This window comes from Cricetulus griseus, chromosome 5, assembly GCF_003668045.3.
Source record: "Cricetulus griseus strain 17A/GY chromosome 5, alternate assembly CriGri-PICRH-1.0, whole genome shotgun sequence".
NCBI lineage: Eukaryota > Metazoa > Chordata > Mammalia > Rodentia > Cricetidae > Cricetulus > Cricetulus griseus.
In genome coordinates, this window is record NC_048598.1 from 80,647,201 (window position 1) to 80,666,978 (window position 19,778).

At 33.5% G+C, this 19,778-nt stretch overlaps 1 protein-coding gene across 1 annotated transcript in view; it reads left to right on the forward strand.

Moving 5' to 3' along the window:
* Cdh7 (cadherin 7) overlaps positions 1–19,778 on the forward strand; it is a 119,223-nt gene that overhangs the window by 36,443 nt on the left and 63,002 nt on the right. Inside the window, exons 2-5 of the mRNA XM_027417876.2 lie at positions 772–1,066; positions 5,175–5,294; positions 13,951–14,118; positions 18,467–18,654. Coding sequence (XP_027273677.1) covers positions 772–1,066; positions 5,175–5,294; positions 13,951–14,118; positions 18,467–18,654 — 771 coding nt within the window. The remainder of the gene's footprint in view (positions 1–771; positions 1,067–5,174; positions 5,295–13,950; positions 14,119–18,466; positions 18,655–19,778) is intronic.

Consider the following 19,778-nt stretch of genomic DNA (forward strand, 5'->3'; position numbering starts at 1 on the left):
ATATGACTAGGACATTCTTCAACCATAGTAGTTGACTGGATTTATCACTCATGGCAATGTATGTTTGGTGAAATGATGAATTGAGTAGCATGTTTCTCAGGTTATGAAGTTCAGGAAATTTAGTAATTATTTTTATGTTTCCCAACACAGATCTGTACATTATGTTATGACATAGAGCAGGATCAGTTTCATATATGAAATGAAAATTAGAAGGTTTTATCCTGCACTTGTCACTAGGGTAAATCATGAAAATCGAATGCAGTTCTTGGTATTTCGGGTATTTATTGGGCACATATTGATTTAAAATCCCTACTTTCATTGGCAATAATTTCTCTGCTTCAAAATTAAAATGCAGAATAAGTTTTCAGGTAAATTTAAAGAGTGAAAATTCATCCATACTGGTTAATCATAAAGTGAATTGTGAACATGGACAGGCTAGGGAGGCAGGAGATAGAGCTCCTAAGATAGGGTTCCATATATTCCTTCTATATATGTAAAATAACACAAGTTCCTATATTTCTGAATGGGATGGAGTTATGTTTGGAAATAAGACTATTTACAGAAAGAAAGGAAATCAACTTGTTCACAGTAAAGAATATCATATTGTTACATCCTTGCTGTACAATTGTGAACAATAAGCACTTTGCTTATCTTTCCAAGAACAATGAAATCTTATACAGATGTTTGATAAAATAGTGAGTGACTTTTACAAATATCCATATTGCTGAATCTCTGGTAAGTTAATCTCATCTTACATGAATTTTTCACCAGCTTCACTCTGATGTTGATAAAGGAGATGGTTCCATCAAATACATCTTGTCAGGCGAAGGGGCAAGTTCCATTTTCATTATTGATGAGAACACTGGGGATATTCATGCCACCAAGAGATTGGACCGGGAGGAGCAGGCCTATTATACACTCAGAGCCCAAGCTCTGGACAGACTCACCAACAAGCCTGTGGAGCCTGAATCTGAATTTGTTATAAAAATTCAAGATATCAATGACAATGAACCCAAATTTCTGGATGGCCCATACACAGCAGGAGTTCCTGAAATGTCTCCTGTGGGTAAGTAAAGAACATCATTTTTGTATTAAGTATCTGAAAAAATATACTGGTCTATGTGTAGTGATGGTCAGAATGAAAGAAAACTGATGACATTTTGGAAGCCATTACTCATTCATTCAAATCCTCATTTATGTTTTCTGAAGATTACAATATGTTTTGTTTTGTTGTATCATATATCTCCATTTTATAATTTTATCCAGTTCATTTGGCTCAACTTTCATTGTCTTTAATAAATAGCTTGTGTATTTTCCTTTTTATTAAATAGTTGTATAAAAATGATTACAGTAACATATAAGAAGTTATTTCTAAAAAATCTTTGTATATTCTTTCAACCTTCATCCTACTCTTCTTCTTGTTCTCCTTGTCCTTCTCCTTCTTCTCCTCCTCCTCCTCTCTCTCTCTCTCTCTCTCTCTCTCTCTCTCTCTCTCTCTCTCTGTCTCTCTCTCCCTCTCACGATTGATCTAGAGACTCCAAAATGAAAACAAACAGACAAACCAAATTACAAAATCTTCTCTAGTAGGGCAATGATTTCCTGATTTTTTGCCTACAGTTGTTGCTGGTACCTCCCAAGGTTAATACAGGGATGCTATTCTATTCCCTCTATTGAGTATCCAGTGCTTCCTAACAATAACCCTTTTGTAATCTCTTGTAAATTAAAAACTGAGTTGTTTTTTAATAGTAGTAAAGAAACAGGTAGAGGAGCAGAAAACAATAAAAAGTCCCTTATAATACTTTTAACAGTTCTCCATTAAAAAAATACAAACCTTAATTTTACTTTATGCCACATATTTAAATTCTGTTTTAAATCTCAGTGTTTAGAGTATTTCTCCCATAGCATTTTATTTAGCCACCATGTAATTTATGTATGTAAATTATTTTTAATTGGACTGTAAAATAGGGCAACAGTTCTATAAATGTAATCCCTTTGGTTTTATTATTGAAGGACAAAGCTCATTTAAGATATTACTGAAATTTATAGCACATGGACATTTTAAACACTGTGACTTATCTTGTTTTATTTATTCAGTCCTTTGATTGATATTATTACACTGGTGTTGGGATTGTACAGGTCAGTGTTCCAGTCATGGTATGATAATATAGAACCCAATTTTGGGGGACCTGTGGCTCTAGCAGTTAGAGAAATTCAATCTGAAAAAGAAATTATTAGGACTTGCAGTCATTAAATGTTCTATACCATAGAGGGAGGTTCTAATGATAATATATAGATCTGCATTTCTCTGACAAAGCAGATATATTGCCTTTTTCTTAATTCTGGTCATGCTTCAAAACATGTCTTGCAACTACTTTCCACATGAATAAAAAAAGAAATACAGTGACAATAATATTTGGGTGGTTGGGGTCAGTTGTAACAAGTTGGCAATTTCCTCCCCCAATTAGTAATGTTTGCTAAATCAAGTTTTGAGAAATGTTTGATTGAACTTGGTACTTCTATGTGATGGAATTTGGGATATTTTTCAGTAACTTAGAAAAATTACATTGGATATGCTAATCAAGTGTATGATAAATATTATTTTAGAGATTACCTGTACACCACTGTTTTGATTTGGTTAATTCTACTCTAATATCAACAAGCCTGATTATTATGTACACATGCAAATTATTTTATTAAATTGATTGATTGATTCAGTTAAAACATTTCAGAAATTATGTTTCAAATAACTTTAGAATTTATTGAACACTTAAACTGGTTAATAAAAATTTCAAACTTTTAAAACTGAACATCAAAAACTGAAATGTCATGACAATGTATTAAAACTTACTAAATTTTTTAATTCTCAGAAAATATTTAAAAAAGCATTGATTGATATGTTGTATAGCCCATAATCATTCAGTGTTTAATATTAGAGTTTTTCTTTTACTAAATTTACAATAGTAAAACATTTATCAATGATAATATGTCTGTAGGTCAATTTCTAAATTGCTACAGAGCTCAGAAGCTCTCCATTCAGAAACCAAAAACAGAGCTATGCCAGTAAAGTGCTTGCCATGAATGCTGGAGGCTCTGAGATCAACCCTTGAACCCATATCATAATCTGGCATTATATTGCATTGCTGACACTGGGGGTCATCATAAGGAGACTCCTGGGTTTGCTTACTATTTGGCCTAATTTACACAGTGAGGCCCAGGTCAAGGAGAGACTGTCTCAAACAAACATGTTGGTTGGTGCTTTAGTAATGAGACACATTGTTGAACTCTAGCCTCCACACAATTGCACCATCCACACACACATATATACCCACCAACATACATATCAGAGCTTTATGTTTATTTGGAAATACGTGTGTATATGTACCTATAAAATATTTCAAATATGCCAATAAACTAAACATTTATATAATTTTCACACTTAAATGAATCTTTAAAATGTGACACAGTTTGATTTAGAAATACTCACCATTCACTACATTGGTTCTATGAGGCATAGTGAGAGAAATTTACCAAAAGAAAAACAAAGCACATTTTTTATGACTGTAAGTTCATGATTTCTATTCAACTATAAGGCAGATGATATTGTCAAAGTATATCATAATATGATAATTTGGTAGAACTCTGTAAAAATGATTGTAGTGAAACAAGCATTTAGAAAGAAATCTATGTAAAGTTAACAGTAGATTTAAAGTTCCCTATTTAGTAATCACTGTAACCACACTAATACTCAGTACATCAAAATGATACATTTTCCTTATGCATCAAGTAGAACATAAGTTACTTGCTAGTACATGCATAAATTCATGAAGTGATTATATCTTTTAAAGCTTGTGCAGCAGAAAATAGATCTTGGAATCAATGTTCTTACTTTGTTTTGTTTTATTTTATTCAAAATAGGGTTTATTCCACATAATATATCCTGATTGCACTTTCCACTCTCTCTGCTCCTCACAGACCCTCCCTACCTCCCCTTCTATTTGGACCCACAACCTTTCTGTCTCTTATTAGTAAAGAAACAGTCACTGGTCTATGAGTATAGCAAAATATCATTAGGAATCATTTCATTCTCATTCCTTTTTCTTATCAGTCATGTAGTTGGGATGCATTGTATGAGAGAAGAATAATAAAAAAGGGGGACAGTATAAAAAAATCTGAAAAACTTAAAAAAGAAAAGAAAACAAACAGGCTTCTAACATTAGAATAGAATAGAAAGAATAGGATAGAATAGATCACAGTAGATTTGAATAAAACAAACAGAAGGAAAACTGCCCAAAGCCTGAAAATGAGTGACATTCATCTATAAAATGAAGACACCATGACATCAGTATTATTCAAACTATAGAATTCCATGTTTACAACACTTCAAGGACAACCATACTTTTCAGTGGAACCAAAGACAGGTTGGTACTGAATAAAGTTTGCACTTATTGTAATTATCATTTATATTCTGGCTTATACTTAATATACATTTTCTATTAATATAATAATACTGGGTAAATTTTATTTTGTTCTCCTCAGTATGTCAAAATTACTAAATGCACTGTATTATGAAGGAATATATACTATTCTTTTTCAACTTTGGAGAGATTTGCTCATTTTTTTAATTCAGATTTTAAATGAATTAGTATAGACAAACACACAAACAAAAAACCCCAAACACCTATCAAGGAGGTGAAGTAAAAACTTAATATGCAGTTAAATGAAACCACTACTCATCCTACAAGTACAGATGTAGGTTTCTGTCTCACTCTTGATGAATGAGGTGCTACAGGTATCAGATTTCTTTTATGTCTTAGTATGACTTCTGGACAGTTCATGAGTCTGGAAGACAATGCTCTTAGTGAAATTTTGACAACTGAGCATGATGAGTGAGACACCTAATATCTAACTTCTTTTGGCTCTGACTTTTTTAATCTAATGTTCCTCATTCTGTAGTACCTTTGTCTAAATAATGGCATACCACCCACTTTAAGGATTTTTTTAACATTCATTTTCTTAGTTTTGTTTAAAAAATATACTAGATTGATATCTGATGTGCTTTGATGCAGATAGATGAAAACAAACAAATAAATGTAGCCTAGAGTTTGTGACAGTTTGTGAGTCCTTTTGCATTCTCATACTTGAGAAATTTAACCCAAAGATTGGTTGTCAACTAGGGACTTCAGTGGTACAGGTGACAGCCACAGATGCTGATGATCCTACCTATGGCAACAGTGCTCGAGTGGTCTACAGTATTCTTCAAGGACAACCATACTTTTCAGTGGAACCAAAGACAGGTTGGTACTGAATAAAGTTTGCACTGATTGTAATTATCATTTATATTCTGGCTTATACTTAATATACATTTTCTATTAATATAATAATACTGGGTACTTTTTATTTTGTTCTCAGTATGTCAAAATTACTAAATGCACTGTATTATGAAGGAATATACACTTACTTTATTCCACTTACCTGTACTGATGAAAACACTGAATACAATTGAATTCATAATTATCTCCGATGTGACTCCTGACCTTGTTGGGACATTTTATTTACCTTCTTGAATATTTTATTTTAGTTTTCCTTAATCAATTCATGTAGAAAGCTAGAGAATTCATTATTTAAAACAAGCAAAACGTTTTTTCGTGCAGTGTACAATATGAAGTGTGTCTAATCCATATTTACATAGCTTAATTCAAAGGCAAAATAGGAAGAAATTATGAAATTTGTGAAATACTAAATTTAAAAAAAATAAGTTTCTATCATTTTTATATTAAAGTCTTATAAGTTGCAAAGCTATAAAGAGAAATCCTATCTTGAAAAATAAAAAACAGGTTCAGATTGAGTGATTGTATACTTGAAGTACAACTTTTGTTAAAATAATTCTATATTATTGGCTTTTTTCTTTTTCTCTCAATGTGCCGAGAGGCTGGTATGGCTTACTATTTTAAATATGCCCCTTTGAATATTTTGTTTCCATTAAAATGGCAAAAGATTTAAAACTTTAACTTTTTTAGTTGCAGGATTTCTCAGATGATTGTATTCTTAAAGATACTGGATTACAAGTAGTACTCTAGTTTAATATTTTAAAAGCAATGAAAATATTGTTCATATTTCCCAAAGGAGCAATAATCTTTCATTCTTAAATCAAAGCAAGGGTAAATATTCTAGATGCTCTTTTAAGCAACAATGGTAATATGCATAAGAAGTAAAAAAATTCTACTCAATTAATAAAAGTTTGTACAGTCTGCAGTTATGATGTACATCAAACCAATGTTAAGGTTTGGAAAATATGAAGAAATCAAATAGAGAAGATATCATGATAATTAAACAAGTGAGTGCAGAAGGTGAATAAGTTAAAGCATTTGTCCTATGATATGAGCCATGCCAGTGTAGAATGTGTTTATATTCAACTGAATGCCATATTAGATAAACTAAATTTATTCAGCCTTACTTTTGAATCAGATTCCCCAGCCTTGAAAGTTTGAGAACCTTTGAGGATTTGCTTATAAATTATTTAGTGTTGCATTATGTAACCTGTTCCAAATGTAATGTAGTGATACCACGGGATAAATATTTCCCTCCCAATGCTTGTCTTGTAACTTTTAGTCTTTCTGCAGATCGTGACATTTTTCCCAACCCATAGAGCTAAAATTGCCCTAGTTTGGCCAGTTGTATGTGCCAATTGAGGTTATATTGTTAGTACTGAAGAAAGCAATATTGATTATTATTTCAAAATATTATATTTATTTGAGAGAGTGTGAGATAATTGGTTTTAATACTGTAACTGTGACAACTATTGGTGCCTCTCTCCCTACAACTATTAGCTCAGACGCATTTTGTGTATCTTTGCCTATTGAATTATTAATTCTATTTAGAATATACTTTAAAAAGAAAAAATCTAGAAAAATAGATAATTTTCAATCATTTGGGCCTTCAGAGGAGAAATCTAACTTTAGTGTCTTCCTTGCAGGTGTCAGTGTGATGTTTATCTATGAGAGGAATATTATTTTGTTTTCCAATTCTTCAAATTTAAGGATTTTGTAGAAGAAAATGCAATTTTGACACAAAAAGATGTTGATAATATGCTATATTGGGATTATTAAAATAGCTCCATGAAATCAATATTTGTTAGGCGTACTGCCTAAAAATTATTTACCTGATGAGAAAGTAGCTAGGTTAGTGTCTCATAGTGAATATTTTATTAGTACAATGATTATTCAACAAATATGTTCCCAGGTAGCATTGACTCTTTTTTACAAACGAAACCAGAATGTGTGTAGTAGCAAAAATCAGTATTGACAACCTGCTTAAAGATGTAATCCATGTTGGTTCTATTCGATATATGACAGGACTAGTTAAATAATTTTCAGTGCAAAACAAAAGTAGACCTATTGTTTGAAATTGTATAAAAATTCAGAAGAAATTTAAAATAAGCAAACACAGAGCCTAACTTAAGAAATCTCAGGTCAATAAAACCATCTCTGGAAAGGAGATTCAAGGCTGAAGGTTTCCTGCCACTTGGTAATTGTTTTGTTTTGGTTTAAATATGTATGACTGGTTTTTCTCCATGCATGTCTCTGCACTGTATTAGTGCATGTACCAATTGAAGTCATATGATGCATTGCGACTAGAAGTGTAGAAGATTGTGATCCATCATGCAAGTATTATGGTTTCTTCTCTGCCATTTTCCAGCTCCCACTGAAGAGTTCTTTTTTTAAAGCACAATTTATGATCATTTAATACTTTCCATAAATTATATGAGGACTTGCTTTAAAGTCATTCTGTTAGTAATTACATCATAACAGCTGAAACACCTACTCCCATGTGCCTTCCATTATTTTCCATTCTCTGAATTGTTTCATTCAGCATTTTAGAGACAGGGTCTCTCATTAACCTAGACCTCTTCAAGTTGTTTGGCTGGCTGGCCAGTGACCCCAAGGAGTTGCTTTTCTCCAGAACCCCAGTTCATCCTACATTATCAAGATCTTTCAATTGTGTTCTGTGGATCTCAGGTGCTGATGCTTTCAAGGCCACTACTATCTCCATAGCTTATGCTAGAAATGACTTAGAAATTAGACACTGATTTTGGCACATTGAGTTATAAATTATTTCTGTTCCCAAGAATTTGTTAGGTAAAGGAAGAACATTCTCAAAAATGTCATGCTTTTTGTGTTATCATTTATGTCTAATGAAGAGTACTAATTAGTATCAGTAAGAAACATACCAAGTTTGAGATTATTGCACCTTTTTGGAATTAATTCATAATTACCATTGTATTGACTCTAATAAGAGATATCTGCTGAAAGCAGCAAACTTTCAATGTTATCATAATTAAAATTCTAAATTCCTTTGAAATGTGACTTTCAAGCACTGAAAAATTGAAGGCAGCCTTGACTTATTTTATCATGGCCTTGTTCCAAATTATACAAAGACAGTTTTTTTTACCCAAGTTTTCATTATTTCTGTAAATCTATGGATATATTACACAATAACTCACAACATTAAGATCTGATAGCTTATATTACATAATTCAGGGTATTTATTCTCCTAAAGCAGTTTAAGCCTCACAGATAAACACTCCTAAGAGTGTTCCCCTTTTTGTACATTCTGTTTGACTTTAATTTTATTTCCTAGTTAATTCTTTATTCATTACAGCTTCAGTTATTTCAAATTCATTTTGTTTTCACAAGTTTCTCTGCTTTGTCACAAATGGGTTTATTCTGCTTAGAAAGTGGTATCTTTCATAATGAAAGAAAGTGGTATTACGGTGGAGTTTACAGAGGCCACACCTGCTATCCAATCTAGGTACCTATGGAGTACTTTCTACTTCTTACCTGTAACTCAGCAGCTCATCATATTGCAGCAAACATGGAGTTAGTCCTTGACTAGTGTACTAGCTAATTTTGTGTGTCAACTTGACACAAGCTAGAGTCATCAGAGAGGAAATAGTCTCAGTTGAGGAAATGCATGCATGAGATTGAGCTGTACGGCATTTTCTCATTTAGTGATCATTGAGGGAGGGACCAGGCCATGGTGGGTATTGCCATTCCTAGTCAGGTGGTTCTAGGTTCTATAAATAGGTGTGCTGAACAGGCCAGGGGAAGCAAGCCAGTAAGCAGTTATCCTCCATTGTGTCTGTATCAGCTGCTGTCTCCAGGATCCTGCCCTGTTATATTTTCTGTCCTAACTTCCTTCAGGGATGAACAACAATGCTAAAGAGTAAAACAAATAAACCCTTTCATCCCCAATTGGTATTTGGGCATGATGTTTTGATGTAGCAATAGAAACCCTAAATAAGACAACTAGCATAGAATTTTGTTGGAGATAGTTCCTAGATGTTAAGTGTCTCTAAACATTATAAATGTAATAGCCATATATGTAAAAACAAAAAAAACTCATGTTGGTAGTGATTCTTAATATTTATAAGCTATATTAACAGAAACTGAATCCAGAGCATGTATATATATTCAATTCATAGTCACATACACTGTTCTTATATGCATATGGATATTTCCATAAAGCTATATCTTTGAAGTAGCTACAAAGGGAGCTGACATGAAAATCAATCAAAAACAAAGACAGGGGCAAATGACAGGATTTTCTGATATATGATACTTGTGCATACAGTCCTTGCTAACACTAATAGCATTCTTTCAAACACGGGCTGTTCCTATTTTTCAAAGATTTGCATCAAGTGACTTTATGCCCTCAATCTCACATGTATTATTAACCACACAGAAATCACAAGGAAGGTGATATGGCAAATATTTAACTTTATGTTCTTGGAACTGTCAAAATGACTCTCTGAAATAACGGCTGCCTTGATGAGAGGGGAACCATTAGTGGTTTTCCAAGGGAGTTAGCACAGGTTTTTTATTTTATAGGTAAGAGGTGTTCTCAAATAATGAAAAAACCTGTGAGAGCTGGTTTCTCAACACTGGGGCTCAACTTTGTTATTAATCTACTGAAAATATGATCTTAAATGTTGTTTTAGTTGTAGTAAGGCAAATGCCAATGAGTTGACCATTCACAAAATAAATGTATCTGTGTTCCCTGAGAGCATGTGTTTTCCAAGAGAACCAATTTAAAGCAGAGTACAGAAAAAATGGAAGCATCAAGCAGTCACCTACTCTGTGATTTATTGTAGGAAAGAAAATCTTACCTGATACACATGATCACGCTACAAAATTAAGCTTCCATGGTAACAGGATAGGTTCTGAAAAGGAATCACAGTTGGTGGCACATTAGAAAATCATCAGTGATTTCCCTCAGACTACAGAACAGACAATTGTTGAAAAAAAGAAAATATATCCATGACTTGTGTATGTGCTTTTTAGGATGCTTTATCTAAATGTGAATTATAAATAAAAGTTATGGAAAGTATAATGCTAATAATAAAGTTCAGGTTTTATGTATTAATTTAAAATAATAAGACAAGGAAGGTTGAAAATAAGACCAAATTATTTTTAAAGAGCTAGTGATCTATGTATTTTTCACTATGTATGACTTACAAATTATTGATTACAGAATATTTTAAATTTCATGATGTTGCTACACTTTATAGTGACAGTTATATCAAACTAACTTCTATGAGTTGATAGATGAATATGTTTAAACATTGCTCAGTGTGTATATGTATGAGCCTGTGACTACATAGTTATTGACAAAAGAAAATGTAATATCTAAGAATTCTTTTTCTAATGTAGTTTCTAACCTAAAGAAAAAATATTTAAAGACCAGGCTGGAGAGATGGCTCAGAGGTTAAAAGCACTGACTGCTCTTCCAGAGGTCCTAAGTTCAATTCCCAGCAACCTCATGGTGGCTCACAACCATCTGTCAAGATCTGGTGCCCTCTTCTGACCTGCAGACATACTTGAAGAACACTGTATACATAATAAATAAATATTTTTTTAAAAAATATTTAAATACATAGAAATGAGGTATTTCCAAGTATTTGCATCTAAACTCAAGTGTTACCTATTATTTTATTTCTGTGTAGTAGCCAAAGGATTTGGAAATTTCCTTTCTCATCTGCACTCACTTAAAGTTTCCTGATTATTTTAGTGTTGAGAAAATATTATTCATAAGATCCTTTATAAAGAGACATTTATAGGCTTTAAAAGTAAGCAGGTAACTTTGATGTCCAGACTTCTACCCAAATGATGTTAAAATTCCTTCAAAAATAATGTCACTAGGTAAGCCAAGAAAGTCTGGAGTATCTGAATCGATGTCCTTTTTTTTTTGTGTGTGTGTGTGTGTGTGTATTATGTACTTTCTCATGTGTGTGAACCCATTTATATGTCACAGTGTCACAGTGAGCATGTATGTATTCACAAACACATTTGGAGGCTACAGGTTTACTATGGAGTCATTTTCAAGCTCCATTTTTAAGGAGGGTCTCTCACGGATATTGGAGCCTGCATAAAGCCATTTCTATTATCGTAACTGGTCAGCATGCCCCAGTGAACCCTGCTTCTGCCTCACAAATGTATGATTAATAAGGGCTACCATACTTGCTGGAATTATCCATAAGTTCTGAGCAAAAAACTGGCCTTACCTTTGCAAAACAAATCCTTTAGTCACCAAACAACCATATGTGCCTCGCAGAATTTCATTTATGATCACTTTTAATGTATTTCTACCATAGTATTTTAAAAAGGTGATAACAGGCACACATTATTCTTGGAAGAAATACCATAAGAATAAATCAAAATGAAAACTTGAATTTATGAGTAGAATATTTTTGTAAAATGATTCTTTTTCATGAAATTTAAATGTGTTTATTAGCCATTATCAAGATTATTAGTCTTTATTTAAAAACACATATTAAACTTATTAATAACAAATAAAAACAAGAAACAATAAAAACATATAGGTGCCTAAGTTCAAGAAATGTAGAATATGAAAGGTTGCTTATAAAAAGCCATGGTGAGTGAAGCACCTGCTCATTTTGCTGTAGAGTTAGAAATACTGAAGAAACATGAAATGTTTATGAAATAATTGCACTTCACAGAGGGTGCTTTTCTACCAGATATTTCACACTTAAAACTGCTAGGTATATAAATTTTATAATAACATTTCAAAAGTAAATAATTAGTATATAGATAGCAAAAAGCCACTGAAGATATTTATATGTGATGCTATACAGGTACCTATTGCCAGCAGTTATATATATAATGTGCTTAGAAAAAAGTGAGTGGCCATGCGTTGGTGGTACAGGACTTTAGTGCCAGCACTCAGGAGGCAGAGGCAGGCAGATCTCTGAGTTGGAGGCCAGTCTGGTCCCCAGAGCGAGTGCCAGGATAGGCTCCAAAGTTACACAGAGAAACCTTGTCTTGAGAACTAAAGGAAAAAAGTGAGTGATGTCAAAAAATTAAATTTGGCATATGCTGGGTGTTGATGGTGTACACCTTTAATCCCAACACTTGGGAGGCAGAGACAGGTGGATCTCTTTGAGTTTGAGGCCAGCCTGGTCTTCAGATCGAGTTCCATGACAACCTCCAAAGCAATACAGAGAAACCCTGTCTCAAAATACCAAAAAAAAAAAAAATAGCAAATGTTAGTAAGTTTTGCCATAATGCATAGGTGTAGATGAGTTGCTAATGTGATGTGTTTATGCATGTTTTAGTATGTATGCTTATGTATGATAAATAGTGATAGACATAGCATAAATATGATTATATAATGTATTAATACTATTCAACTTGGTGTCTTGATATTTGATAATTATTTACAACAAATATTTCAAGTTGGAGAGCAAGAAACGATAGATTATTTACCATATCCTTTATTTTGTATGTTCCCATTTTTAGAAATAATAAAGATACTTTGTTCATTTTCAAAATGCTATTCATTATTTTGTCCAAAACTTTCAATAACTCTTATTCCCATGATGGCCTTTTTACCTCTTGGCTTTGTGGGACCAAAACTAAGATTGAACATCCTCTGAGCAGCAGAAGCTAGCTATGATGATGATGATGATGATGATGATGATGATGATGATGATGATTTCTGTGACAGAGTAATCCAGGCTGATCTGCAGTTCACTGTCATTGAGGATTGATTGCACTGAGGACCTGATCATCTGTTTTCTATCTCTGACATGCTGGGATTATAGACTTCCTCCACCTGGCCATTTGGTTTTGATTTTTAGATACAAAGTTTTACTCTAGCCAACCTGGCTAGGAATTCACTGTTTAGCTGACTTGCTCAAGTATAGGCAAGGTAGGAGAATAAATTGACCAATCCGCATCTGTATTATTTTGAGGTGGAGAGGATAAAGATATGGAACAGAATAAAGGTGAAGGGATAGGCTAACATGAGATGAATATTCACATTTTTCCTATGAGTGCATGAGAATTTTCTAAAAATTCTAAATGCCATTTTCTTTTTATTTGTATGGTTTCTTCCAGTTATCACTATGGCAACTGCTGACAACTCAAGCATGTGAAGGTGTACTATTTAACATGCAGATGAGTTTATAATGAAGATAGACGTTCTCTGCCAGTCCTTCTGACAGCTGTCTTAGATACAGCAAGTTAAATAACCAGAAGAGGAAATTCGGGACTACAGACATGAAAGATAAGCAATATTAGGGCTGTGTAGAAGTTTAGCCAGGTCATATAGGCACTAATAAGTGTACCAAAACCTAAAGCTACTTTTCTCAAGCAAATACTGAGAAGATCATATTATACACCTTTCTCTGCTTTTTAATATAATACACATGCATATATATACATATACATATATATATATATATAATGTGAAAGTGTATGTATGAAGTATATATACACACATGATCTCTAATCTATGCTGAAATAAGAAAGCAAGCCAAAAAAAATCACAAAATGGCAACTGAACAGTGGCATGTTGCTCCTTTATCAATATTTGTTGCTATTATAATGTAGTGAATCATGGTGCTCTTTACTGAGATTTAAAATCTTACAGGAGTCATCAAGACTGCCCTTCCAAACATGGATAGAGAGGCTAAAGACCAGTATTTGCTTGTCATTCAGGCAAAGGATATGGTTGGTCAAAATGGCGGACTGTCTGGAACCACTTCAGTCACTGTGACCCTAACTGATGTCAATGATAACCCACCTCGCTTTCCACGAAGTAAGTTATTTTAAGTGATGACTAACTGTATAAAACATCTTTACAACCTTTACAATTCTTTTCAAATACTTTTTTCTCATTGATTCATCTCTCACATATTACATCCAATCACAGTTTCTCCTCCCTCCTGTCTCTCCCAGTCCCTTCCCTACCCAGACCCTTCCAAATCCACTACTCCTCCATTCCCCTGTAGAAAAAGGGAGTTGTCCAATGGATATCAACCAGAAACTGCAATTTACAATAAGACTAGGCAGAAACCCTCATGTAATGGCTGGCTGAGGCAAGCCAGCAGGGGGAAATGGGGGTCCAAAGAACAGGCAAAAGACTCAGATGACTTTCTCCCAAATTTGTATTTTATCAAGGGCTTAAATGAAGTTCAGACAATCGAATAGGAAGGATAATTTCACTAAATACAAAACAATTTGCCTTGAATATATACTTAGAATTATGGATAAATGTTAATTATAATTCTGTATTTATACTTACCAGAGTTTATTTTCTTTTAAATTTGTACTGTGTTTCCATAGACATTGTCAATTACTGACATAACTTCTTTGTTCTATACAAAAAAGATTATACTTTGCTTGTAAGGGTTTAAAACAGTAGTGGTTTATTTTTAAAGTAAGATTTTTATAATTATTAACATTTTAAGTGCACAAATTGATGCAATTTTTCTTACTAAAATCATATGCTCATTTTATGTTTTTTAACAAGATCATAAGCACTAAAATTGTCTTTTACCATTTTACCATATTTCTGTTATGCAATTGTAATGTCTAAAAATAATGCAATTGCAAACATCAGAAATCCACCTTCAGATGAGCTTCTGGCTTAAGTGGCTCTGAACTCATCAAGAAATAAGGAGAAAAATAAAAATAAGAACCTGTGTTCTCAGCATAGCTGTGTTCTGTTTATAAAACCATTGTATCCTACACTTATTTTTTTCCAACTTATTTTTTATTTGTATTAGAAACAGGATTGGTTGACATGACAGTCCCAGTTCCCTTCCCCCACCCATCCTCCACTAACACCACCACCCCCAACTGAAACCCTATCTATCACATATCCTTTCTGCTCCCCCTGGATGGTGAGGGCTTCCACAGGGTGGCATCAGAGTCTATTTGATCCTTTGGGATAGGGCCTAGGCCCACCCCTGTGTTTGTTGGCTCAGGGAGTATACCTCTATATGGAATGTGCTCCCAAAGTCCACACCTATGCTAGGGATAAGTACTGAACTTCTACAGGAGTTCCCATAGATTTCCATGGTTTCCTCACAGAAACTCATGTTCTGCGGTTTGGATCAGTCCCATGCTAGTATTCCAGCTATCCGTCTGGGGAGTAATAATTCCCCGATGTTCAGGTCAGCTGTTTCTGTGGGTTTCACCAGCCTTGTCTGGACCCCTGTGATCTTCACTCATCCTTCTCTGAATCTGGGTTTCAGTTCAGTTTGGTGATTAGTTGTTGGGTGCCTGCTTCTAATTCCACCAACTCCTGGATGAAGGCTATAGGAAGCCATATAAGACAGTCATAAATCTCATTATCAGGGGAGGGAGGGCATTTAGGGTAGCCTCTCCTCTGTTGCTTAGATTGTTAGCTGGTGTCATCTTTGTAGATCTCCAGACATTTCCCTAGTGCCTGATTTCTCTGTAAACCAAAAATGTCTCCTTCTATTATGGTATCTCTATTCTTGTTACCATCTATTCTTCCCCCGACTCAACCAACCTTTCTGCTCCCTCATGTCCTCTGCATCCGTGCTCTTCTCCCCTTCTCATTCTCCTAGCTCCCTCCCCCCTCTTCCCATGCTCACAATTTCCTCAGCAGATCTTGACCCTTTCACCTTCTCCAGGGGACCATATATGTTTCTCTTAGGGTCAACCTTGTTTATTAGCTTCTTTGGCAGTGTGGATTGTACGCTGGTAATCCTTTACTCTATGTCTAAATTCTGCACATGCGTAAGTGCATACCATGTTTGTCTATTTGTGATTGGGTTACCTCACTCAGAATGGTTTCTTCTAGTTCCATCCATTTTCCTGCAAATTTCAAGTTTCCATTGTTTTTTTTTTTTTTTCTGCTGAGTAGTACTCCATTGTATAAGTGTACCACATTTTCTCTATCCATTCTTTGGTTGAGTTGCATCTAGGCTGCTTCCAGTTTCTAGCTATTACAAATAGTGCTGCTATGAACATCATTGAACAGATGCCCTTGTTGTATGAATGTGCTTCTTTTGTGTATATGCCTAAGAGTGGAATTGCTGGATCTTGTTGTAGACTGATTCCCATTTTCTTGAGGAGTTGCCATACTGATTTCCAAAGTGGCTTTACAAGTTGGCATTCCCACCAGCAGTGGAGAAGTGTTCCCCTTTTTCCACATCATCTCCAGTATGAACTGTATCCTACACTTCTTTTTCTCCATTGTTTTGTAACACGTGGGACTTATTTAGAATGTTAAAGAGAAGTATTTTCCTTCCTTCATTTCTTTCTCTATTTCTTTCTTACTTCTTAATTTCATCACGCATATAATGTTCCTTGATAGTCTCCCTAATAACCAACTCATTTTTTCCCTTTTCCTTGGAACCTCCTTCTTCCCAGTGAGTCTGCCAAATACTGTTTGCTTATTTGTGGATCACTGCATTTACTTTGCATTGCATGAATGAGCATGGGCAAATAGGCAAATTATATCTAGTACAAGGTTATCTTGCACTTGGCTACTTTAAGGAAGGGTACTCCTTTTCCCCAGCGAATCTTAACTGTCATTGGCTTAAAACTCAAAGTTTAGTCTATCTATTCAATGACTCTAAAATGGTTATCCAATAGAAGCAGGGAACCCAATTCCATACCAAGAGAGAGAAAAAATAATATAAAATAATCACTGTGAGCTACAGTGCAAACTTTTGTTTTTTTTTCAATCAAATAATATGTATTCAGTTATTTTGCATATTTTGATACTTGTGTTATTTTACAAGAAACATTATGGTATTTCTAGAAAGCATAGAAAAAGACACATGTATTTTTGTGTTAAAAAGAAAAAATGCATCCCTTTATGCATTTTATGCCTTACCATGGGAAGGAGGGGGCAGTTTTGGAAAAGAATGCTATTGTTATCTTAGGTTCCCTGTAAAATGACTGGTTCTCTCTAATGTTGGTGAAGAGATGGTGCTGCTTTCAGTGTCTGTGCTTCCCATGCTTTCCTGACATGGAGCCCAGGTTTTCCATTGTCTCATATCCTTTCCTGTATTTTAAAGTGAAGGAAATCAAATAGTTACCATTTCATTTCTATTTTTCTTATTATATTAACTAGGATTTTCTGCAAATTAGTTATTACTATATCCTTGAAATCTTTGAGTTTTATTAATGTTACCTCTATGTGTACAAGGAACACACTGAAAATGTTACAGATATAATGAAATCATTTTTAAAATGTAGTATTCAACATTCAAAAATTGCAGTTCAAAATGACAGTGCTCCCTTTCTTTTCTACATCCTTCTTAAAGACAGTCTGTCCCTTTTATATGGCAAAATGCAAATGCATCATGGAATTATAGCTAATAGAGTATGAGATAAGGTCTCAGGGGCAAGAAAAATAAATGTTAGGAGCAAATTGTACAGGAACATATTTCAGTAGTATCCTACTTTGTTTTTCGTCTGCCCCTCAAAATTCTTTTTTTATCTGGAAAAGGGTGAAAAACATCAATAAAGCAGTGAAGTAAAAGTTTGTATAGGTCATTTCTCTTCTTAGTTTCTTTTTTCAATTTAAAATAATATTACTTAATTTTTTGTACTCTTATGTCCAAATAGCAAGAGTATAGAATTCTCAAATTCAGCTCTCCTGTCTAAAAGAATATTAAGACTTTACAAGTGGACTTATATTGCCATTCCCACCGGTGCTTGTCCAGTTATGTGAAAATATATTTATGAAAGATACTAAATAAAATCCAGTTTTAACTTATCAGAAGTATTAGTCATGCCTTTGGATATTTGTAGCGGGAGCTGTTTTATTGTTTAATATTATTGTGGTGATTATTATATATAAATGACAACATATGTTTGATAATTATATTTTAATTATTAGTTCAGTTTCATTACTTGAGGAAGCATATTTCTCATTATTAGATATTACTAGATACATCTAACCCAACTTTCTTCAGGTAATCTGTTTCTGTCACTTGTCATTGCTGAACCATGAATCTCAAATTTCTTGAGGTTTCATGAAACTTACAATTTATGTTATTTTGTCATAGATTTTCTTTATTTGGAAAACAAAACAATAAGATATTATGAAAATAAAACAGTAGTTCTTGTAAGAGAATAGTTAGAAGGTTCTGTTCATTCTTTATTTTGACATTTCACAGGATCTTACCAGTATAACGTTCCAGAATCTTTGCCTGTAGCATCAGTTGTGGCCAGAATTAAAGCTGCTGATGCAGATATAGGAGTAAATGCAGAAATGGAATACAAAATAGTGGATGGTGATGGATTGGGGATTTTCAAGATATCTGCTGACAAAGACACACAGGAAGGAATCATTACAATACAAAAGGTAATGTTTCCATTTTTATTTATAACCTATAAGGGTGATGTCATGAACTATCACATTACAAGGTGTGCTTTGATGCAAGAATGTGCCAGACACACTGACTGTCATACATAGCCATTGCTATTTTAATTTATTGAAGACTAAGCTATGTATTTATTTTTAGGTATCAAATTCTTGTGAAAATTTGAACGGCATTTTCAATAGTACCTCTCACTTCTATTCCCCTAGTAATAGTATCACCATTATGCAAGGCTCCATGTCAGTTAGACCATCATAAATTGTGTGCATTTGTATACCCACAAGAAAAGATAAATGCTTCTTTCTTGAATGGGGCCTTAAATTCAACCCTTAGTTAGGTTGTGCAAGACAAACACTCAATGACCTAGTTATAGAAAGATAATATATACAACTAGGAGAACCAAATTGAGGAAGACTTGCTGCATTAGCAATGACTTTGTCTAACGATATATAAGAATTATGACTTGAGAAATTTATAGTAGAAGAAAATGACAAGTTTGAATTCTATTGTAATCTATCTTTTACATAAAGATAGATAAAATAACAATGTGATAGAAAATAATATTTCTTTACTTTGATATATTTAAATTGTTTTCATACTTCTTTGATTAAGTGTTGGTACTTTTAACCTTCCCCTCTCTTCAATGTTGATCTTCGTACTTTGACAAACTTTCAGAGTGAGAAATTTGAGAGAATAGAATGCAAAATAAGAAAATAGTATAATATCAAATAACTTGAAATGTTAAAATTTTGGAAATCACAATCTTCCTCAAATTAGGATGTTTATTAGGTTGAAAATCCAGGTGCATAATTCTGTAATTAACATTCACTGGTAATTAAAATACCAATAAACAAGTTATAATTTAATTTTTATATTAAGACATGTGTTTGATGTCAGGGATATGAGAAAAAGATTTCTGCAATTGTTTCAGTGGACAGATGTTGTTTTACTTCATCAGGTAGAAATCTTTGTGAAAAGTTTTAATAAGTAGGATAGGCCAACTATTTTTAAAATGTTTTGCTTTGTTGTCTAAAACAAAAGGCAGGTAATGAGGTACTCTTTGGCTCAATGGTTTCAAAAATATGACAAAATCAATATGATCATACTC